This window comes from Prosopis cineraria, unplaced genomic scaffold, assembly GCF_029017545.1.
Source record: "Prosopis cineraria cultivar Desert tree isolate PC_DT_omini unplaced genomic scaffold, ASM2901754v1 PC14, whole genome shotgun sequence".
NCBI lineage: Eukaryota > Viridiplantae > Streptophyta > Magnoliopsida > Fabales > Fabaceae > Prosopis > Prosopis cineraria.
The window spans coordinates 22,672,834-22,698,024 of NW_026555345.1; the positions used below are offsets into that span (position 1 = coordinate 22,672,834).

The 25,191-nt window shown below is 31.3% G+C and overlaps 2 protein-coding genes across 2 annotated transcripts; both read right to left on the bottom strand.

Moving 5' to 3' along the window:
- Positions 1–890: 890 nt before the first annotated feature.
- LOC129292369 (uncharacterized) lies at positions 891–1,721 on the bottom strand. The gene is made up of 2 exons (XM_054929935.1): positions 1,152–1,721; positions 891–1,106 (listed from the first exon to the last, which is right to left on the bottom strand). Exons 1-2 carry the CDS (start codon positions 1,719–1,721, stop codon positions 891–893), a joined length of 786 nt encoding a protein of 261 aa, XP_054785910.1.
- A 7,698-nt stretch (positions 1,722–9,419) lies between these two features.
- On the bottom strand, positions 9,420–11,307 carry LOC129293756 (probable UDP-glucosyl transferase 73B6). The gene has a single exon (XM_054931858.1). It carries the CDS (start codon positions 11,200–11,202, stop codon positions 9,649–9,651), a length of 1,554 nt encoding a protein of 517 aa, XP_054787833.1. The 5' UTR covers positions 11,203–11,307; the 3' UTR covers positions 9,420–9,648.
- Between the last annotated feature and the right edge of the window lie 13,884 nt (positions 11,308–25,191).

Here is a 25,191-nt window from a genome sequence, read left to right on the forward strand (position 1 = left end):
GGGGTAGTTCATTTCGTGAGGCCTCAATTGTCTCGATGCATAGGCTACAACTTTGCCATCTTGCATGAGAACACATCCAAGACCCTTAAGCGATGCATCTATATAAACATCAAATAATTGCTTAGGATCAGGGATAGTTAAGGCAGGTGCAGTAGTCAACTTCTTTCTCAAGGTGATAAAAGCTTCTTCACACTCTTTGGTCCACAAAAAAGGTTTGTCTTTCCTGGTCAATTTAGTCAACGCTGATGCTATTTCAGAAAACCCTTCAATAAACCTCCTATAATAGCCGGCCAACCCCAAGAAACTTCTGATTTCTGATACTGAGGTCGGTCGTTCCTATTTCAACACGGCATCAACCTTGTGAGGATCAACTGCAATACCTTCCTCAGAAATAACATGCCCTAAAACTTCACTTCATTAAGCTAAAACTCACATTTACTCAACTTGGCATAAAGTTGTCTCCCTTTCAAAATCTGTAGCACTAATCTCAAATGCTCTTCATGCTTTATTTCACTCTTCAAGTAGATCAGAATGTCATCAATAAAGATAACAACAAATTTATCTAGGTACGGACTGAAGATTCTATTCATATAGTCCATGAATATTGCCGGTGCATTTGTTAGCCTAAATGGCATAACTAGGAATTCATAGTGCCCATACCTTGTTCTGAAAGCCGTCTTAGGTACATCCTCTACCTTTACCCTCAACTGATGATACCCAGACCTCAAGTCAATTTTTGAGAATACCACCGCTTCAGCCAACTGATCTAAGAGATCATCAATCCATGGCAACGGATATTTGTTTTTGATTGTCACCTTGTTAAGCTGGTGGTAGTCAATACACAATCGCATACTCCCATCTTTCTTTTTCACAAAGAGAACTGGTGATCCCTATGGTGATACACTCGGTCTTATGAAGCCCTTAGCTAACAAGTCTTCTAGTTGCTTCTTTAACTCTTCTAATTCTGCAGGGGCCATTCGATACGGAGCCTTAGAAATTGGCTCGGTACCTGGAGCTAAATCAATTGAGAATTCAACTTCTCTCTCTGGTGGCAAACCATTCACATCTTCTGCAAAAACCTCAGGAAATTCTTTCACTACTTTTATCTGATCAATCTTTTATTCTTTGTCTCCTTGCACTGAACAGAACACCATGAACATTTGGCATCCTTCTTGATCTGACTTCTTAACTTCCATAGCAGACAAGAACTTAGGCATTTCTATGTCTACCATAATGGTACGCACAGTCATTTCAGGGGCTGTAGAAATGGTAGTATCTACTGGCAATAGGACTGTCTTCTTGTTACAGTCTAAAGTCGCTCCATTAGCCGACAGCCAGTCCATTCCCACAATCACATCAATGCCCAATAAAGGCAAATAAATTAAGTCAATAATTGTAACCCTATCACCAAACTTCAGGTTAACATTAGAGCACACACGACTGGTTTTAGTAGAGACCCCAGTCGACGTAGAAACATTCATAACAACACCCATTTCACATGCAAACATTTTAAGTCTAGTCATACAATCTAGTGCAATGAAAGAATGCATAGCACCTGAATCAAATAATGCTTCTACTTGTTTGTCGTTAAGGACAATCATACCTTTGATCAATTTTGGAGAAGCTTCTGCTTCCTCTTTAGACATCGCGAAGACACGAGCAGGAATAACAGATCTCCCATCAGACATAGCCTCTGGGCAATTACGGGCGATATGACCCATCTTGTTACATTTATAGCATGCCCACCAGTCTTCGACGTGGAATCTTCTACATTTATCACAATACGGTCATCTTACTGGTGGTCCCATGATTGATGAAGTTGAGTTTTGCCTTGAAGCTTGGCTCCAGCCTCCAAAGCTCTTAAAATGGAAGCTCTTGGTTTGGGATCATCTAGATTGTGATTCCTTGGAGAAATTCTTCTTACTGCTTCCTCCACCTCCACTGTAACCCTTAGAGAATCCCGAGCTATAAGTTGACTTCTTGCTCACACCCCCAGTGGGGCCCATAAAAGAGGAATATCCGCCTTGGCCATCTCGTCGGTTACCGTCATTCATCTAGCTTCTTCTAGCAACAACCCTGAACTTATTACACATGACTTTAAATGAATCAATATCATGAGCTGCCAGTTGCCTGCTATACTCAGGTCTCATCTTGTCTAGAAATTGCTCACACTTCCATTCTTCATCAGCATTACTCCTCAAGTACAAGGAATATTTAGAGAGCTCATTGAATTTGGCTATGAACTCTTCAACATCCATATTGCCTTGTCTTAAGTTATGGAACTCAGCTTCTTTTGCTGCCCTTACAGTTGGCGGGAAGTAGTGGGCAAAGAACCTCTTCTTAAATTGCTCCTAAGTCAATTCAGACCCATCATTAGGCTTAACACTTTCCCACCATTATTTTTCTGCATCTTCAAGCTTGAAAGTAGCTAATCGGACCTGTTGTTTAGTAGTGCAAGTCATCACAGAGAAAATGGACTCTAATTCATCAATCCATTTCTCGCCAGCTTGGTCTACCATAGAACCCTCAAATGATGGCGGGTTCAATCTTGCAAACCTCTTGAATGCATGGTCAATGGTAACCTCTTCTACTTTCTTTTTGCCTTTATTTTTCCTTTTCCTCTGCCTCACAGAGTTACTTTGATCACTTTGTTCAAAATCCTTAAAAGACTCTTCTTCTTGTTGATTGTTGACTTCTAAATTCACTTCCCCTTGTTTCTCCTCAGGGTTACCAGTAACGTTCACAATGACTTTGCTATTTCCCTCAGCAGCCTTCCCTAATATAACTTGGTCATAAACATCCATCCTCTTATGGATGTCCATCAATATAGAAGTAAGGAGGGCTACATCGTTGTTATTACCAGTCATAGGAATAGCTCGAACTGGAGCTTGTGTAGAAGGTCCTGTTTGAGTCAAGACTTGAACTTGCTCAGTCGGGTTTAGTAACTCTGGCACCACCTGTCCTTGTTGGACTTGAACCGGTGCTCTTTCATCTTCCACCACCACTTGATCCTCTAGTCTTGGCGGAATTGCCAAATTATTAGCGGCAGTGTTCCTGGTTAGTATCATATTCTCCCCTCCTAAGGATGGGAGTAATACCAAAAATGAAAAATGGTTAGTGCTAGCTCATAGAGGAAAAGAATATGTGTATAATGATAATTGCCAATTCTATATGCAAATGCAAGTATAATATAGTACACAATCATATAACAAGTCACACACAAACCACAGTCCAGTTCTCAAAACTCGAGAACCTGATACCAATTTGTAATGGGCGTCCTAAATTAGGACTTAATCATCACACTAACCATGGTTAATCAAGGATTAACCGAAATGAATTATCCAATACGAGATTAACCTCAATGAATTCTTAACACGTATTTTTCACAAGCTATTTAATACAAAGGGATCCCAAGTTTTTAAAATATTTTAAGAATTCATATCATTCAATTAAACATATGCGGAAGCATGATAATAACTAATTTTTTTACTTGTACAAATATTTTAGCTCATTAATATAATACAAACATCAAGAATCATCATATTTCAATCATGCCTCTTGCATCAATTTTTATATTATCATACAAAACTACATTAACATCATATAAAACTCAACATGCTCATACAATTCATCACTGTGCACAATCCACAACTTATAACCAAGAGTGTATACATAATCATCAACCATCAATCTCATTACTCACACCAAGTCATAATTAACTTAGTCACAAGTCATAGAGTCTCAACAAAGTCACATGTATTACAAACAATTATTTCAAATTTATATATATATATATATATATTCTTTTGTTTCACTAACATAATTAATTAATTAACATACAAATGCATAAAATAGATTTTCCCCGGTTACCTCAACCTTTAAGAGGTCAAAGGTTACCCCTCAAGTTACAACACTTCCAAAGCTTTCCAAAGCTTGAATGGTGTCAAAAGAAAATTAATCTACAATTGATCATATCCCAATGTGTCAATAATATTATTAACACAATTTTCACTCATACTCTAAAACCTAAGTATTTATTTTATTTTATTTTATATTTATTATTTATTTATTTTTTTAAGAAATTAGTCTTAGTCTTTTAAATTCTAAAATTTAATTTCATGTATTTGAACCTATCTACTTGGTTCAATAGTCTCCTTCACAATAATTTCATTCAAATATTTTTCTAATATTAAAATTTCTCTTTTTATTCCAAAAATTCGCACATAAAAATACCCAAAAAATTACAAACTTGATTTCAAGCCTAGAATCATTATTCTATAGCCATAATAATCTATTTCTTATCTCAAACAATCATCTAAATATCAACAAATCAATTTATATTTTCAGATCTAACCAAAAATTTACCCATAGGGATCTAAAAATAAACTTAAATGCCTCAAATTCCAATTCTATCAACAAAATAATACTCTAAAATATTTATTACACTACTAACAACCTCAAAACCATATTTATTCAACATAAATTCATCCCTCTTCCAGATCTTAAATTTTCTACCACCACAAAATTAGAAACCAAAGAGAAAGGATGACTAAGAAAAATTTTTAGAACACTTACCTAGTCTTAGAATACTTAAAATCTCATATGAAGTATCCTAATATGGAGCTTCACCTTCTAAATCAGCTATGTCGCAGGTGTCGCGCTCGCCGTCTCTGTTTTCGCTCTCTATGTCGCGCAAGAAAGAATGAAGAAGAGAGAAGAGAAATGAAAAACGCAGGTTGGTTTTAAAATAAAGAGTGGGTCCCACAATTTTTTTTTAAATTTTCCTCTTTCCTCTCTCCTTTTTTTTATTATTATTATATGTATAGGTAATCATTCCCCGCCGAAAGCTTCTCTTCCTCTTCTTTCTTTTGTTTGTTTGTTTTTTTATACCTTTTTCCTTTTTTTTAATAATAATAATAATAATTTAATATTTTTTTAACTAATTAATTTTAATTTTTTTAATTAATTTTTTTTAAATTTTAATTTAGAATTATATCTTAAGTTAGATTTAATAATCATTTCCTACTAATTTGTTTACCTGTAAATATTTTTTTAAAATTTCTATTAATCAAAATTATCTATTAAAATTTAAATTGGGATGTTACACAAGAGACGAAGAATAGAGACAAAAAAGGGGATGATTTGGATAGAGAAGAGAAAACAGGGTGGCAGCTTCATCTTCTTCTTCAATTTCTCCAGCGATAGCTTGTCAATTTCTCATCTTATATTGTTCTATTTTTAGTTCTATGGAGAGTTAAATTTTTAGTGTGATTAATCATAAACTATGATCCTAAATTTTAATCAGAGTCTTTGATATTCAAAAAAATTTTATTTTAACTTTATTTCAATTTGCTCCCTTCTCTCCACCTTTAAATTTTATGCTTTAAGTGCTATTACTGATTAAAGTAGTTTTATTGCATAATTTTTGGGTTATAAATTTTATCTGAGGTTTTATTTACTATAATTGATTGATATAGTAATTTAAGAGTAATTTGGCCTGGCCTGGCTGATTATCCATGCTTTATTTCTAGTGTGGCTAACTTAAAACAATTATTAGGTTGTAAGTTGAGGGAGACTTTAATTAATCTATAACTTAATTTATTATTTAATTCTTGAATGATAATTTGAGAAATATATATAATAAAACTAGAATAATAAAGTTGAATAAAATTAATTTAATTTGTGAACAAGGAAGATTAAATTTAGATAATTGGGTGGTGATTGATTGCGCTCCTTATTATTAATAATTTTCTCAATTGAATTTTCTTTATTTATTTAATTTTAATTTATATTTTTTTAATTAACTTCATCATAAAAAAGCCCCCATTATTTACCTTTTCATAATTATAATTCAACTAGTTACTCTATTGACTTTTAGGGAGACGACATAGGTTACGCTTTACTGTAAAATTTAGTTTTTATTAATTTTGGTGCTATCCGACAACAGTGTCAAATTCATTCAGGGAAACCAAGTTTTTTTACTAATATTATGAGCTCTAAAACCACTAGCTCTAATTTCAATAAGAATGAGAATTTGAGTATTAAACTTATTAGTTATGTCTCTAATTCATGAAGGAGAGCTTTTAGAGCAAGTACCTCTACAATTCCAGCATATGATTTCCATAATTAAAAGATAAATTAGGGAAGGAAGAAAAGAACCTGATAACTAGATTAATTATTTGATTTAGAGATAAAGTCATCACTGAACTCATCATTTTCCAGGTCTTCATTTATAGGAGTATGATTAAAGTCTTCTGATAGGAGGTCATCATCATCATTTTCCTCAATAAGATTCATGTCGTCTATGCCTTCTTCATTTTTCAGTAATAAAAATTGGTCATTAATTTTCATATCTTTATCAATGTTGAACTGTGTCACTAGAACGAAGCTGGTAGTTAGAGTGGCATTAGTAGGGTCAAGTGGCTTGCTATGTCTAGGAATTAGATGTGAATTAGGAGGACGATTTGCTGATTTATCGTGTTTTTTATCTGGCATATTGAGCTTATTCCAAACTTGTGGATCAGGTTTGAATGAAGGACCAAAAATTTTATCATCTATGGGCTTAAGGTGCGGATTATCATTCATGGGTTGCTTAAAGGAGCCCAAATCCCTTTTGCTTCCTTTAACTACCGAATGGACACATTTTTTGGGCCTTAATTGTGCATTTTTGGGCTTAGTCTCCATGATCCTAATTGCTTCAGCATTGAGCATTTGTAGGCCTCTCCAATCGAATCTTGGTCCAGACATGTTAATTTTCTTTTTTCCTTTATCATCCGTTTTGTTATCATTGCGAGCCGTCCTTGCTTCTTCTTTCTCCATCAATCGAGATCTCTTGGTTCTAGACAGATCTTTTTTCTGCCATATTTGTTTGACAGTCCTCTTTGAAGATGTAGTTAGGTTTGTAGGTGAAACGTTCTGCTTTCCAGTCTCCTCATATTGCTCACCATCTTCACAGATCTAATCAAGGTTAGCTAAGAGGTAAAATAGAGATTTGTTAGAGAAATTTGTACCTCGGTTTAGGTGCTGTAATCGATCTTTGTGGCCTGAATTTGTAGCCATTGTAAACCTCAAGAATCGAGTATGGTTTGGCCGTTAAACCTTCATCCATTCACCACAATCTTCTGCCGGTAAGTGTTAATGAGTACTTTCTGATGACCTTCTGTTAGTGGGATTAACAGGTTTAATCAGGGTCCCTTGATTTCCAGTCTGATTATTATGTTGATTAGGTTCTGCGTGTAGATCTTCTTGCCTTATTTTTGCTTGATTGTTCTTAGGATTAAATGGACAAATATTCTTATTATGTCCATAGCATCCACAACTGAAGCAAATTAAGCTTAAGCTTTCGTATTCCACATTATATAATTCATCTCTAATGAGGAGTTTGGGGACAAGTTTCTTTTATAAATCTATATCAACACTGATTCTAGCGAATTTACCTCGTTCAATTTTTCCTATGGCATCTTTCGTCTCTGCTTCAGTAGGGTGTTTGCATCCACCTTAAGGGTTTTCCCGATGCAATTTCCCATTCTCCAAAGTATTTCTTTATCATAACATTGGATGGAGATGTTAGATAACCAAACCTATAGTGCTACCTTGCCTAAAGAGTTAGTGTTTGGATTGAATTGGGGTGTCCATCTCTGAACTAGGATGCAATGATCGAAGATAGTCTCTAGACCACTATTAAGGATTCTTTCATAGGCTTCAGGATTTTTTATTCGCACTATATAATAATTGTTGACTAAATCAATAAGCTCAAAATCCTTTAAACTCCATATTTTGGCAAGTCTAGGCTTGAGAGATCTAGGATGCAACTTGATGCCCAGAGTATTTATCACCAAGGCGACCACCAGGGAAGGCATATATTCTTCCATTCATGATCTGAGATTGGCACCATTGGAAATCACTCCATTAATTTTTTAGTTGTTTCGGATGGATTCCATTCCTTATCTAACTCTGTAGCAAGTATGGTATTGATATGCCTAGTGTCTCTAGTCTCATGGATTCCAAAGCAGTCATTGTAGCCTAAGAGTGAATCTTTATAAAAGATAGGAGCTTTGAAGGCTTTGATTCCAGAGATTATATTTTCTTTGCCCAAGTTTATATCTTGCACCTAAGCTTTTTCAGCTTGTAGTTCCATAGGTTGAACTAAGTTCACCTGAAACACAGACTCTTTAAATTGAATCTATGCCAGACAAGTTCAATGATGGTTCAAAGTCTGGAATACTTCTTTGACAATTCTTTCACCATTCACACATCCCAAGGTAGTTGACTAATGGATTTGTACTCGATGGCCTTCTAAAATCTTCTCATCCAATAAAATTTGAACGATGTAGAGAGGCTTAGGATGACATGCAGAAATTAAGAATTATTATTATTATTATTATATACTCTCTTTATTAAAAATATAAGGCATTTTTAATTAAATTTCACCCATCAATAAAGTAATTACCTACTTTTTAACTAATTCTATCTTTCTATATTTACCCTTATTAAATACCCCATAATAAATATAAAATCATTATTAATAGGGACACTTTTGAAAAAAAAAAGGTAATGATTATACCTCAAAAGATTAAAAATACTTTACATTTTTAAACATTCAACTTCTCAAAAAAATATCTTATATTTTTGAATGAGAAAAGTATATATCAATTGATAGAGATATTTGTATGAGATTAGAGAGAATACTAAATCATAATTTTACCTTTTCCCAATCATATTTTTTTATATTCCCCATGTCATATATTTTAATTCAATAATTCATATGGTTATAAATAATATTGAAATACATCTTTATAAAATTGTCGTTTAACTTATCATTTTATTTATTTAAGTTCAAATATAAATTTTTAAATATTGATAAAATTCTACCACTAAAGTGTAGCATTGAGTGAAAACTGTAGGACATTCATAAAATTTAAATAGAATTAAGATGTAATTTGAACTCTGAAATATAAGTTTAGAGGTAATTTGAATCATAAACCTTTATAACGTGCATTCTAAATTCTAAACAATTAAATTAAAACAAATATCTATTTTTTTTAAAAAAATAAAGCCTAATATGTAATTTTTCTTAAAAGAAGGTAGGAGAAGGAGGGAAATTAAAATTTAATAAAAATCACACATTAAGCTGTTTTCTAAAAAAGTAATGGGTGTTTAGTTTAATTTGATGGTGGGGCAAAATTATATAGCTTTAATTATTTAGGGTTTAGAATTTACATTATAAAAGTTTAAGATTTAAATCACCCTTAAATCTATACTTTAGGATTTAAATTACATATTAATTCAATATAAATATCCGACCAACTGATTGGTCAAGCAAAGGCATGGATAATGTAAAAAAAAAAACTTGGTCAATGATTAACAATTTAGATTCATTTAACGAGTTAGTCTTTTTATATTGGAAAATTAACGGTGCTCAAATGTCAGTCAATGCCCGACGCATTTTGCCAAGATATGGAAAATTGAATCAGCAATACAAATACAAGGAAACAATCACATCTCAACCCCACAACCTATTTTGGCCAAAAAAAAAAAACCCCACAACCTATTGCACGAAGAACGAACATTTATTTTATATATAAAGTAAATCTTACTGAATCTTAATCCACTTATTCATGACTCAAGTCTATTATTTGAACTCAACAATTACTGTGGAATCCGACTCACAGTAAGTTCTCTAAGATCTTCAATCAGGGCCGTTAAATTTCTCTGAGAGGACCCACCTTCTTCAACGGCTTCTCTCGCTCTGTCTCTCATCTCTCTGGCTTTCCTCCTCACCTCATCGGCTTCATCTCCACCGTCCATTAACCTCCTCACAGCATTCTCAATCTTAACCCTACTCACCACCTTCTGCATCACATCGTACGGCGTGCGGGTCCACTCCTCTGCGCCCACCTCGACCCCAAAGCCGTGCACCTGCGTTACCAGTTTCTCATTGTAAAACTGCTCCGCAAACATCGGCCACGTCATCAACGGAACCCCTGCACTCACCGCCTCCGTCAATGACGTCCATCCGCAGTGCGACAGAAACCCTCCGGTCGCCGGATGGTTCAGTATCAGCCCCTGTGGGGCCCATTTCGTTAGGATCAGCCCTTTCTTTTCCTTCTTCGTTCTCTCTTCAAACCCTTCTGGCAGCCATGCTTTCTTACCTTCGTCGTCTTCCTTATGAACCGTCCAGATAAAGGAATGCCCAGAAGATTCCATCGCGCATGCTATCTCAAAGAGCTGAGTATCAGGGAAATAACACAGGCTTCCAAATCCGATGAACACTACAGAGTTTGGTTCCTTAGAGTCGAGCCATGTTGTTATGTATTCATGATCGTCATCACTTGTTTGTTGATGATGATGATGAAGAAGATGATTCTTTTGAGGTAGTGTGTTTTGTAGCATCAGAGAAGCTGGTCCGATGTGCCACACCTTGTGCCCACTAATTTTCCGGTAGTAATCGACGTACTCTTCACAGTCCAGATCAGTGAAGTTATTGACGATGAGCCCGTAGCTGGTTTTCATAGCAGCGTCTAGTACACGTTTGAGATCCTTAAAGAACCTCCTCGGAGGTTGGAGGGTGAGGGAAATCGGGTGGGGGAGACCCGGAACCACAAACGGATCATCCGACTGATGATCATCGTGAGATTCTGAAGGTTTATTAGTTACAGCGCCAAATGGATCAGTTTTATGATCGCCATCAAGAGATTCTGAAGAGTCTTTATCAATGAAGTGCTTGTGTACAGCATCTATCATGCAAACTGCGAAAGTACAGAAAGCGTTGAAGGTGAGCCTGGGGATTCCCAGACTTGAGGCCAGGTCGCCGGTCCATGTGAAGATGAAGTCGGAGACGATGCAGTCGGGCGGGTTTTGCTCGATGAAAGGCTCGACTTGTGATCGGAGCAAGGCGGCGGCGATGTACATCTTGACACCAGTTTCAACATCCTTAACGTTGAAGAAGTTCTCCGTTCCTTCAGGAAGATCAGCGTTCTTGGAAGGGAACGTGACGGTGTGAATGTCGATGACGAGGCGGTGGCCGGAGCCTTTGTCCTCGTCGATGAATTTCTGAAGGAACTGAGCATTGAATGGGGTAGTGATGATAGTCACGTGGACGCCACGTGCGGCAAAAAGCCTAGCGAATTGAGAGAAAGGAATCAAGTGGCCTTGTGCGAAGAATGGAAGAAAGTAGACCTTCAAGGGCTTGGGAATGGCCATCGCGATGGATGGATGAGATAGTGGAAGTTGCAGGGATGAGAATGAAGAGAGGCGACAAAGGCATGCATTTATAAACACAGTTAAGTGTAGTGTGACGGGAGATCATCGATGACTATGACTATAAATGTAGGATTAATATTCAAACTTGCCTGAGCCGCCTTTAAGGATCCCCACCCCCCCGGGCCCCAACCAAGTTCGATGCCACCTCCGATTTTCCGCAATTGGACACCACATACACTCAGTTGTTCATAGGTGTGTTCTGTTTTTTATTTTATTTTTTATTTGATTCAAATTACATTATTTTTATCATGATAATGTAATTGCTTTTTTAAATTTTTTTAATTATCAATTTCGTCTGTTAAGTTTAATTTCTATTAATTTGATCATTTAAAATTAATTAAAATAATATTATTAACTTCCATTCATGAATATCATAATATTGAGTTGGAGGCATTAATGAAAAAAATATACTGTAATTATCTAGGAAATAATAAAAAAATAAAAAACATGATTCAAAAAATTTAAAAAACTGAAAAATTAAAATGTAGCGTAAAAGATTATATTGATAAAAAAAAATAAACAAATCTAAAAGTTAAATTGTTCTCATCTAGCCACATATGTTCATATCAAATCATCAACATATTTAACATATAAGATTAATTTAAGCATCTATTTTTGTTTTTAAACCTAAAAAAAATAGTGTGATGATTTAAAAAAATAGAAGGGATTAAATTAATAAAAATAAAATTTGATGAACCATAGATGTGTAAGGCGAATTTGAAAAAAATTAAAAGTTTTATTTATCCCTTATCAATAAAAAATTCAAAATTAAATATCATTGAAAGCTTAAACATGCAAGAAATGGCAAATACAATGATGTAGAACATAAAATAAATGACTAAATTACTCACTGCACTTTAGGTTCAGTAGCATCATAGATTCTAAACTCATTTATTGTACAAATAAATTTTTTAATTTTTAAAAATAGTATAATTTGGCTTCTACCACTAACAATAGTTAATTTTGACTGTTAGTTAATTAAAAAATGGTAAAAAAAGACCTAAAAAATTATAGAAAGGACCAACAATTTTTTTGATCTTTTTTTGTCCTTATTTGTCATTTTTATAATTTTTATGTCTTTTTTTTTTGTCTTTTTATGGTTAATCAATAGTCAAATATAACTTTTTGTTAACAGCAAAGATTAGTGTTTTTAAAAGTTGAGACAATAATTTATATAATAAATAATTTTATGATCTATGATATTATTAGATTTAAAATTCAAGAAGTAATTTCTTCATTTATCTTAGAAAATATAAACCATGGACGCTGATTAATACACATAAAACACCACTTCATATAACAACTCTGCATTCTTCTCCTTAGCCCTAAAACCCCTTGGGTTCACTACGCCCCTGCCTTTGCATTTCATCATTGCTTCCGATATCATCATCATGGCTTCTAGTTTCTATTTGTGTGTGAACTATTCTTACATGAATTTATGATGGGAAAAATCACTCTAAAGTCCCTTGTAAAGATTTTAATTATTAAGAGATCCCACAAAATATATAAAATACTCCTAAATTTTAAATCATATGCTATTACAACTCATGTTAAATTATCATTTTTTTTGTCAAGTTATAATTGCATAGGATTTGAAACTTGACAGTAATTTGTATATTTTATGAGACTTTAAGGTCATTAAAATCTTTGTATGAGACTTCTAAATAATTTTTCCTACATGATATTGAAGTCATAGTTTTAAATGTAAATAACTAAACGGAGAATATCAACGAAGGACCTTAGAAGAAATTTAATTTTTTAAAATAATTTATAATAAACATTAACAAATTAATTGGTAAAATTACTATTTTAATAAGTATCCAATTTGTCAAGAACTCTTGTAAGATATTAAATTTTTTTTAAAGATCCTTTGTTGATATTCTCTCATAAGTCATAACTAAAAGGAAGAGTAGTACTTTAAGAAATTATTTAACATTCGTTTTTATAAATAACTAAAATAATTTTGAGTAAATTGGCTCAATGACCTTAAAAAATACATTTTTTATAAATTATAGATAATATTTTTAAATATTTTAGAATATGACCCATTCATAAAATTAATTAGATGTGAATTTTCTTTTTTTATCTTCAGAATAAATATATTATTGACATACAATATATCTCATGTAACTAATCTTTAACTGACTGAATTATTTCCTGTGTTCACAGTCATTCCTTCATCGTGTAGAGGAGGAAAGTCTCATATCCTAATGCTATTCTCCTATCTTCCTTTCTATTTTTCCTAGGTATATTACTAAGTCAAGATTTGACATTGAAGATTAAACTCCATCATCAGATTTGGCATTTTACATGCGTAGTTCAAGCTTTGAATTGAAGTTGTCCTGTGCTCTGATTTCTAGAAGTTGAAGAGTATTATCCTTCATCAAAATCTCATCATCTTCATTTATCTGGGGTAATATTTTCACTAAATTAATAAATTATTTGTTCATAATCTATAATTTATTTGTTATCATTGATTATAAAATTTATTTGAATTATTAAGAGAAAACACATATTACTCTCTCATTGTTCAAGATTTTTTATTTTTATTATTTTAGGTATTTAATTTTTTGTAATAAGTTAAGGTGTCTAGAATGTTTTACGGACCTAGTTTAATTTGTTTTGGGAAAATAATTATGCTATTTTCATGTTTCTAATTTACGATATTGTATCATGATATACTAGTGTATATCATTGATGAACCATATTAGTGATAACTTACAAACATTATTTAATCTTGTAGATATAAGGATGTTTAACCTTGTCATTTCTTATAATGGAAACAACCGTTACGTGGATGGTTTATAATTTACAAATAGGAAGAATTTGTCTCTCTTCGAGTTTATATAACCGTTATGTGGATAATAGATCAAACTCAAAGATGGAAGAAAGTAGATAATTGATATGGCTTATATATCAATGATGATATGCAATAGTATATCACTGATATACTATCGCAGATCAACATAACAAGATAATTATTGATATACATCCATATATTAATAATGTAGTATCGTAAATTAGTAACACAAAAAAATATAATCATTTGCTGAAAACAAATCAAACACGATCCATGAAAAATTTAGGACTTTTAGCTTATCACATATAATCAAATATCTACACTAATAGAAACCCTCGCCTGTCGCCTCACGGTCATGTAGCTTCATGTAGAATCTGTAGCTCTGTTCTCCCACTAGCGTACTCTGTTTCATCGAGTATTGTTAATGTCTCTCACCTTACGTTTGTCTCTTGCGATTGTTATTGTGGCTCGCTCACATTGCTCTACTTTCTTTCATCTTTGAGTTTAATCTACTTGTTTCTTCCATCGTGACTATAGCTCGCATTTATCTATCTCGTTCATATGATTTTTCACCTTTTGACTCTCTTTTGACATTTGCAAAAAGTAGAGTATTATAATTTTAAAAGGATAGTTTCATAAATTAAATCTCAACTAAATATTAAAATGGACATTTTTGAAATTTAAAAAAGGAGAGGCTATTTTTTTATTTGGTCTTATGATATGGGCCATATGTGCAAAAATTCCAATAATTTTCTTAATGTCTTTTTAAACTAATTATCTAATTATTTTTAGATTAATTAAGATAACATTATAGTATCAACTAAAACGGAAATATATACAAATATAGAACAAGCTAAGCATGCTATTATTATTAACAATAAAATACTTTGACATCTTTTTTATTTTATCTTAACTATAGATACATCTCTTTATTTTTGAAATCTAAATGAATCTCTCCTAATGTGAATAATTATAAAACACAAACACGCTCTCTATTTTTAAGATTTTAGTTCCATCTACCAACTGTTAGTTTTTTATTAAGTCATACTTGTTGGACCAAAATACTCTTCTTTAAGTATAAATGTTGTTTAAAAATCATTTAAATTGCCCAAAAAAATCATGCTCATGTTTTTTTACTTTTTTTTATTTATATTTTTAAATTTTTTATTTATGTAAACATATTTATTTAGTAATTTTAAAAAAAGTCAAACCAGCGGTTAAAACTTGTAAACTATTTATTTAAATATTGACATACTTAATTATTTAAATTTTTTAAATTGGCAAAGAGAGTGGACAATTAAATCATAAAGACAAATTAATAATTTTAAATTTTTTAACATAACTACAAATAAAAAATTAAGTGTTTTAGAGTCATTGACATAATCTTCCTAATAGTGTTAAAAAAATTGAATTAAAATGTAGGTTTTGCAAATAGAAGAAAGATCTTATAATTTTAATAAAATGAAAAAGATGTTACTGTATTTTATTCTATTATTAATATTTAATTAACATATACTCTGTCCGTTAAAAATATAAGGTATTTTGTAATTGAATTTTATTTTTAATAAAGTAGTTATTTATCTTTAAACTAACCATGTCTTTTTATATTTATCCTTACTTAATAGGATACTTTACTCTAAAATAATTCTAGAATGATTTATTCAATATGGATACTTTAAAAAAAAAAGACAGTAATTCTATCTTAAAAGATTAAAAATATTTTAATATTTATTCTCTTAAAAATATTTTAATTTTTTAACATGAGAGTATATATAAATAGCCACGTCAATTTCTCACGCGTACACATGACAAACGCATATTTGAACGCCGGTAGAAGACTTGAAGGTATAAAATTATATTTAAATATTAGCTTTCAAAGCTTACAGTTGCATGCAACCAAAAATCTATTTTAGGTATCCACTTGTCATGCTCATAAGTGCGGCATGGACTCTCCCCACTTGAACAAATTATTGTCAAATTTTGTATGAGATTAATATATAATTTAAATTTTAAACTATAGATTTATGAATAATTTAAATTTTAAATTTTTAAAGATGTATTTTAAACTCTAAATAATTAAAATTTGAGCAATTTCGTCCCTACAATTAACTTTTAATAAACATCCGTCAAAATTATTTAGGAAAAAATTACACTTTCAGCCCTAATTTGACGAACGTTTGTTAAAAGTGAACAAAAGGAGTGAAATTGCCTTTACTTTAATTGTTTAAGGTTCATAATATATCTTTTTAAAAGTTTAGAGTTAAAATCGCTCATGGACCTATAATTTAAGGTTTAAATTGCACGTTAACCTATGACGATATTACAAATTTTTTAAGATATGAAAAGAAGAAATAAAAAAGGTAAATAATGATGATAATGATGAAACTATATAAAAGAAGGTTGTAAATTATAATAATAAGTAAAGAAGTTTTTTATGGAGATTAACATAATCCAAATTGTAATAATGAGTAAAACAGTTTTTGATTTTTAATATCAGTGGCAGCAATCGAAGCATAACATAATCTTTCACTATAAGCTCACTTTTATATTTTTTTTTCCTTGTTTGTTTTTTGACATAATGGAATCTCATAATAATAGCGGTGAGAAAAAAAAACATTATCATTCTTTGTTGGGAAAAATCTAGAATAGATTCCTATTCAAACAATTTTTTCTTTATCTCTTTATTTATCATAAAAGCATTTGGTTTTATTTTATAAATTTTTACTTTTATCGATCAATTCAAATCAAAAAACTTACACACTCCATCAAAATCTTTTTAAAAATTTCTATAATATGCAAAATACACTTTTTTTCCATTACTATTGAATTATTATTGATTAAAGTGTATTTTTTAAAAATAAAAAAGATCAATATGCAATTTGAATCTTGAAGTATAGGTTAAGGGGCGATTTAAAGTTTAAAAATATATATTCTGAACTCTTAACAATTAAAGTTAAAGCAATTTCATTTCTACTATTAATTTTTAACAAACATCAGTCAAATTGGAGCATAAAATGCAATTTTTTTTCAAATGAATTTGACGGACGTTTATTGAAAGTTAATAGTAGTGATGAAATTACCCCAACTTTAATTGTTTAGGGTTTAAAATGCACATTTTAAGGTTTAAGATTTAAATTACCCCTAAACTTATAATTTAGAGTCCAAATTATATATTAACCCTTTTTTATACATAACAATTTAGTTGGGAGGGATTTATTTTTTACTTTCAATATTTGGAAAGAGAAAATATTTGTTATTAGTGTGATCTACTCTTTATATTAAAAAAGTTTAAAATATATAATACTCTTCTGAATTTTGAGACAATTGCATATAACTTTCCTTACCTTTAAGAGTTTAAAATTAACCCTCAAACCTTTAATTTTGTTTTAAAAAACCCCCTATTATTAATTATGTTATTTTTTTATGAGGGTTAAAATGTCATTCAACTAAAAAATGTTATTAACAAAAATATTATATTGTTTAACTATTTATAATAAAGTTTTTATATTTTTTGGGGATAGTTGTGGCATTGATAATAGCTAAAAAAATGTTATTATCCCCATATATAATTTTAAATATATAATTTTATGTTATTTTTATACTTTTTTTGTTATCAATGGATCATAATTTTCTAGTATTAAAAGATAAATTAATTTAGCATGATAATATTTAAAATTTTAAAAATTTTACCCATGTGCATTGCATTAATCTAATATAAAAATATAAATAAAAATTTATCTTTTAAAACAATAAGATCATGCACCATTGATAACAAAAAAAACATGGATAAAATTAATATAAACATAAATATTTAAAATTTGATACAATGATAATACCATTTTTTTATCATATCTTAACTATTTAAAAAATATAAAAATTTTTTTATAAATAATCATACAATATCATATTTTTATTTAACAATATTTTTTAATTAAATGACATTTTAATTCTTATGATAAAGGTGAAGAAGAAGAAGAATATTTTCTATATAATTTTTTATATTCGCTTTTTATATATAATTTTATCTAGCTGCCCGTAGATCCACACCAAATATGACTTCTAATTTTGACTGGAATTAGTAAATTCATACCAAAGACTTCCAACTTTTAGAAAATCAACCCAGACCACTTACTTCGGCCTAAAAGTTGAATCGATCACCTTGAGGCTTTTGAATCACTTTTTAGTTTTTGTGATGGCTTGACTATTAAGATGACAAAAGAATATTTGATTTAGACTTTAAAGACATGTCTCACATTTTGATTTTTAATGAAAATGTTACTCTCTTCGTAAGACAATATAAGGTATTTTCTAAAAATATTGTTTGATTTAAAATATAATGTATTTGGTAACTTTTATAATTATTTTTCATCTATATCCCTATTTTATTTATTACTCTTTCAAAAAAAATATATTAAAATTTTAATTATTATTACCAAAGCATTTATATAAAGTATTCAATGAGAACAAAACATGCAAGGTGTAATTTTTTTTTTAAGAAATTAAGGTTTCAACTGATATTTTTCATAAATTATAAATTAATTACCAATGCCCTATATTTTGATTTGGAAGGAGTAACATGTTTAAGAAAATTAAATTAAATATTTCAAAATTTGAATTTGAGGTTTTAGGTATATTTTTCATTTTTTTTAGCTTAATATGTCTATGTAGACAATAAATATATGAGTAAAAGAGAAAATTGGCTTATAAACTTTAAGTGCAGGAGTATCTAGGGCCTTGAAATCATTTTTGATGTAATGTTTTCTTTTAACTTTTAAAATGGTAAAATCTGAACCTTATCATTAATAAAATTTAACTTTAATTGTTTTTGGTTGACAATAAAACAACAGGCAAAAAACCTTAAAAGTTATAGAAAAGAAACAAAAATATTATAGTAAATAATCCAAAAATTACATATAAGAACCCAAAACATTGCAAAAAATGAATCTAAAAATTTAAATTTCATTTTTTTCTAAAATTTTTGAGGTCATTTTTTTAACAGTAAAAGCCAAATTGCATTATTTTTAAAATTTAAAAGAAAAAATTGCATAAAAATGGAGTTTAGGTTTCTAAGCATTCCTAAACCTATAATTTAAAAGTTAATTTGTTCTTTAACTCTCAATAGATTCCTCTAGCTGGTAAAACACTAAATAGTATATTTTGGAAGAGAAAATGAATGAAACAAAATTTTCAAAATGAAAATAATCATAATATTTTAATAAAAATATTACTAAATATCATTATAAAAATATAATAAATATCAACCAAATAATTAATTATTATATTTTTTACCATGGTAAATAATGAAATTGCAAAATTCCATTTTAGTTACCAAGTATTCTTAATTAGGCCGATGTTGCATAAATTCCATTAAATTTAAGGGAGAATGACGATTGAGGACTGGTTAAGGGCATTAATCCCAAGTGGGAACCCTGAAATATGAAAATGCCAATTAAGGACCATGGTCCTTATTTGGGATTAAAAACAAAAAAATTGTTGAAACTGCCCTTGAGAGAAATAAGTAAATAATCGCGTAGACCAGAGCCCTACTTGCTCTGTTTCCTTGTCTCGACCGAGCGGTTTCTCGTCCTGGCTCACCGGTGTTCATTGTCGTTCGTTAAGTTCTCTATACTAGCTGTAGGATTGTGCAATCGTCGGTGAGAGGTCTTTTCCAGCGTTGGTCCCATTTCTGTTGCGCCGTCTGTGTTGTTTCGTCGCATTCTCTATGAAAGCTCTGACTGCCATTGCTCGGATTTGAGCTCTCCCATACTTCACCCAACTACAAAGGTAAGGATTTTCATATATGAAATCTCAAACTTATAGTATGTTGTGGTTTCCTTACAAGAAATGTCAGCATAAAAAGTTTGTAGTCTTAAACTTGCTTGGACCATTGCTATGGGATTCTTTATTTCCAATAGAAATTATTTATTTTTTGGCCTAAAAATTGCAATAGAAAATAGAACTTGCTCATATTCCAAGTTCAAAATTTCAGGTTCCTTTGAAATGAAATGCTTCTCGTGTAAATAGCATTGGCTCAATTTTAATGGCTGGCATTTATTAAGATTCGGTGTTTTCCTTTGAAACAAAATGCTTCTCATGCAAAAGGCTTAATGTTTATGAATGTTTGTCATTGATATTTTTCTTGCTAATGCATACAACTTGAGGCAGGAGATGCTTATTTTGGGATGTTCAGTGATGTTTTAATATGTATAATGTGATAAGGGAAAATACAGTGCCTTCCTTTACTTTCTTTCAACTGCAAATTGGCTTATAAACTTCTAAAACTGGAAAATAAGTCTCCAGACTTCTGCTCTTTATGAAATAGGTCCTTATATCTTTACTGTCGTTTTTGAATTGGCTCCTCGTGTCTGCTTTGTATCATTCTTGGTACTTTTTTTGCATCCTTGAAAAGCTAGACCTTGAGGCATCAAGAAATTCACAAGTCTAATTGAATCGTTTCCATCGTTAACCTTGTCACTCCTATCTACAACATTATGTTTGCTAACTTCCATAAATTTCCTTCTCTTCCCGAGTTTATAAACACACAAAATCACTGATGGTCCTTCTTTATGAAGATCGATTCTTGCAATGCTTTATGTATCAATTTTAGTTTCATTCTTGCTATTCTTACCAATGTTAAACACTTTCTCTTTCTCTACTAAATCAAGCAATCTCAAATCAAGGCTAATTAACGTCTTATCCTTCCCTTTATAAGTAGAAGGTTCCACCCTTTTCATGTGTTGGTATGTGTGGGGATGGGTTAGTGTTTACATTCTCACCCTATAACTATTTGTCTTGAATTTATATAAACTTAAAATATCTTGTTTCTTATCATTTTTAATTTTCAATGCAATGGCTAACTTTTGAAGAATTTAGTATGTGGTGCATAATTGCGATGCTTGGTTGTTGCTCTTAAGCAACATAAATTGATTAGAGTTTGTGTAATATAGATTGAACTGCAAATCAAGATTTTCCATAAGAGGCAAGACATTTATATCTTTTGTACAAAGAAATTCTGTGGAGAAAACTAAGATTTAATGTTTGATGAATTCTATAGTGCTATCATATGTATCCATTAGTGACGTTAGATATATTCAATAGTAGTTTGTTTTTAACCCCCATTATTTGTGTGCAAGCCAATGGTTAGAATAAAAGGAAATCCTTTAAGGCAAAAAAGGTGTTCTGGCTTAAGCAAGTTTAAAGAGGCGTATCGTAGCAAGTATACAACCCAGGAAAATGATTTAAAGAAACTCAATGCAGAAGCAATTGCAATATGGAGAAAGTTGTCATCAGAAGAACAAGATTACTATAAGCATCTGGCTAAGGAGGAACATGCTGGTGTAAAAACTTACAAGGTATGTTGTTTTTGACCTGAAGCATGAAAAATGTGATGAATTCAAGTAATGGTGGTGACTTATTTTTCTTGGACAGGTTTCATTTGAGACAAGGTGTTCTCTGACAAACATGAAGGAAGTTTTTAATTATATCTAAAAGCAAAAATCTTTAAGGGACAGGGTTAATAGAAAAGGATTTGCTAAGCTTTTAAATATTAAATGTCATAAGTTGCCTAAAGATTTATGCGACGAAGTGATGAAGGCATTTGATCCTCCTACATCATCCCTTTTTATTAGAGATCAAAGGAAAGTTATCAATGGCAAAGCAATTCATGCCTTACTTGGTTTGCCTAATGATGGGGAGATGGTTGATATGAATGGGGATAAGAATAAATTAAAGTCATTAAACAAGGAGTTTAAAAAAGTATCCTATAATGTAATAAAGGACAGGATACTCTTAAGGAAAGAAAATGATAAATTTGAATTTCTCTTCATTCTCTATTACTTAGGAAATTTTCTTTATCCAAGTTTGAGTTCTAAAATAAGTGATAAACTATTGAAGGTCATGTTCGGATTAAATTTAGAAACTGTACATTATGATTAGTTATCCTTTATACTATCTGAGCTTGGAAAGGAGATAGCTGAATATAAAGCATGGGAGAAGAAGGATGGGCACAAAAAAACTATTGGAGGATGCTCATTTCTTCTTGCGGTATGTCGATAAATTAAGATACAATTTGTTATAAGTTAATTATTTTGTAAAATTCTGTGGGTTATATGATATAGATGTAAATATGTAGATTTTCTACTTTCAAATGTTTCCATTGGAGCCAATTGAGGTGTCATTGCAAGAAGATACTCTGGAACATTGGACGAAGGAGAGAGTGACAGCACGAGTTCAACTTGAGAAGGCAAGTGATCATGGCATTTTGTATCACCCTTCTTGAGGACATGACAGCTTCTTAGTAGAGCTTCCAAAAATAACTTCATTTTATGATCCGGTAAGGGCAAAATGATGGTTGTTAATTAGCAAAGTTATTTTTTTATATAATTTTAAACATATGATATTTTATATGGTACAGGACATAAAAGAGGTATACAGAGATGTTGTGACCTTTACACGTGAAATTGCACAAAGACTCCTCAAGTTCTAAGATAAAAGAAGAGGAGAGAAAGTTGTTCAAAAGCATGATGGTAAAGAGGAAGAGGAGGAGGAGTTGGGACATGATGACAAAGAAGAGGAAGGAGAAGAGACAGGAGATGAAAATGAAGAGGAGGGAGAATTTGGAGAAGATGAGGAGGAGGAAGAGGAAGGACAAGTAGAAGGAGATGAAAATGAAGAGAAAGAGGGATCTAGAGAAGATGAAAAAGAAGAAGAGAAAGGACAAGCAGAAGGAGATACAAATAAAAAGGAGGGAGAATCGGGTACACAAGAAGAACAAGTAGAAAAGCCAATTAGAAAAAAAGATTCTAAGGGTGAAATGACACTAAGAAGGTCACAACGACAAATAGTCAACACTATTCGTTCATCTTTTTTAGATGATAGAGGGAAGGCAAAAAGAGAACGTGAAGAAAGAGGACAATGTATAGAGAAAGAAGTTTACTAATACTATACAAAGTCTAGTTCACCCAATGAGGGACATGAGTATGATATTCAACCTTAATAGTTCATATGTTCATAATCGATTGGTTGATATAATTTTATTTTCTGTAACAGAAAAATTATGGAGATTGGGCAGTATTATCTGACAAGATATGAATGCAAGTGTCTAGGTCCTAGATAATGGATCAGTAGTTCAGTGAACAAGTGTGCTAGTTAAAATAGATCAAGTTATAGTAAAATTTTAATGTAATTGTAATTTTGTTATATAGGTTGTTACATTAATTGGAAGACTTTTGGTCAATGAACAAAAAGAAAAGGATCAACTTGTACGGCGATACATTTTTTATCTAGATTTTGCAATTTTTCTTATGGTTTAATTCCTTTGTTTAATTAGGTGCTTACAAGTTACAAGTGTTACATTTTTCATTTCAGGGAACCATAATCCACAAACAAAAAAGATGGGACTTGGATAGCCATTTGAAGGACTTTATGCCAACTACTATCGAGTATAACATAAGAGATTGTGATTTTATTTTTTTCCCTATAGTGTTTGGTTTTGCTATGTTGTGGAGTTGAAAACAGCCACAATGTATGTGCTGGACTCGATGCTACCATCTAGTAAAGAATTAAAGAAGAAAAAGAAGAATATAAAGAAAGTGAAGGAAGTATTGTTACCGAAAGAGAAGGAAAAAATGGCATATTTTATGGTATGCCTTTTCTCATATAATGATATATAAAATTTTATTGGTAAAAGCTTCTCATTCACTTTGTTCTTATTCTTAGAAAAGCAAGTTTGTAGAAATATTAATGAAACTGAAACTTGAAATTGTTAATGACAATTATGACCTAGAGTTGAAAGTGGTGCCTATGGAACAGCAACCGACGACATGAGTAAAAAGCATGAAATTGTGTACATGTAATTAAGTGTATATTTCCTGACTACGTGCTGACAAATTTTATATTTTTTATAGATCTGATTGTAGAATGTATGTCATCTTTTTCCTTAGACAGTGGAATAATACTGCACGAGAGGAATGGGGTGGCCTTACTATGCCTCCTCTAACAATGGTAGGAACAAATATTGAAGTTAAGATATAATTCCTATGTGTGACAATTTTCTGTCTTATGAGTTGACTTTATCTGATTGTGTAGGAACAATTGAGTGAAATGAGGAGTGAGGTATTATATTGGCCGGTGACTCATCCACACAACAAAGTGGGCTCTCAAGTCATGACGTCCATTTTGAATGCTGGGCATGCAAGATCCAAAAGATTGAAATCACAGTGTAGACATTTGTGATATGTAAATTAAACCTTTATGTAATTAAGTTTTTTTCTGTGGCTTCTTGTATATGATACAGAAATTAATTCAAAAAAAAACTTTGACTACAAGTTCAAGAAATTTGATAAACCGTTCTTGATTTTCATTGACTCACGTTACTTTCAAAACTGACGTTCGGTTTTTCACAATATATGTTACAGAATTTTCAAGTAAGGTTGGTGGAACACAAATTGTGCCTAGCAGCTTATCCTTACACAATGAATTCCCAATTCACGTTAGGCTCTTTTAAAATATATGTTCATCTTTTTTCCAAGTTAGGTCAGGACATTTGCTAGAGACTTTACTGGAACCCAACTTGTGCCACGTCGATTTTCATTAAATAATAAATTTCCAAGTCACATTAAGAACTTTGACAACATACATTAGTTACTTTTTCAACTTAAGTTACCAAATTCTCATGTGAGGTTGCTGGAACAAAACTCGTGCCAAATGGCTTATCCTTACACAGTCAATTCCCAAGTCACATTAGGCTCTTTCAAAACATGCGTTCACCTTTTTCTCAAGTTAGGTTAAGCCATTCCCAAGTGACTTTGTTGGAACCCAATTTATGGCAATACTTATCCTTTAATAATGAATTCTCAAGTCACTTTAGACACGTTTACAACATACGTTAGTTATTTTTTCAAGGTAGGTTAGGGAATTTCCAATTGAGGTTTTTGGAACCCAATCTGTGGCAATACTTACCCTTAAAAAAAGAGTTTCCAAGTCATGTTAGGACATTTCACATTACACATTAGCTACTTTTCTAACTCAGGTTAGGGAATTCTCAGGTAAATAATGACACCCAAGTAGGGTTATTCATTGCACAACATATGGTAGAAATTTTTCTTGCTTCGGATATGAAATTGCCAATC

What these genes read in the sequence shown, in the direction of transcription:
- LOC129292369 (XM_054929935.1), bottom strand. Translation starts at nt 1,721, where the DNA reads ATGGGTCATATCGCCCGTAATTGCCCAGAGGCTATGTCTGATGGGAGA. An exon ending in AAGGATGCCAAATGTTCATG is followed by an intron (nt 1,107 to 1,151) that starts GTGTTCTGTTCA and finishes AAGATTGATCAG; the next exon opens with ATAAAAGTAGTGAAAGAATT.
- LOC129293756 (XM_054931858.1), bottom strand. Translation starts at nt 11,202, where the DNA reads ATGGCCATTCCCAAGCCCTTGAAGGTCTACTTTCTTCCATTCTTCGCA.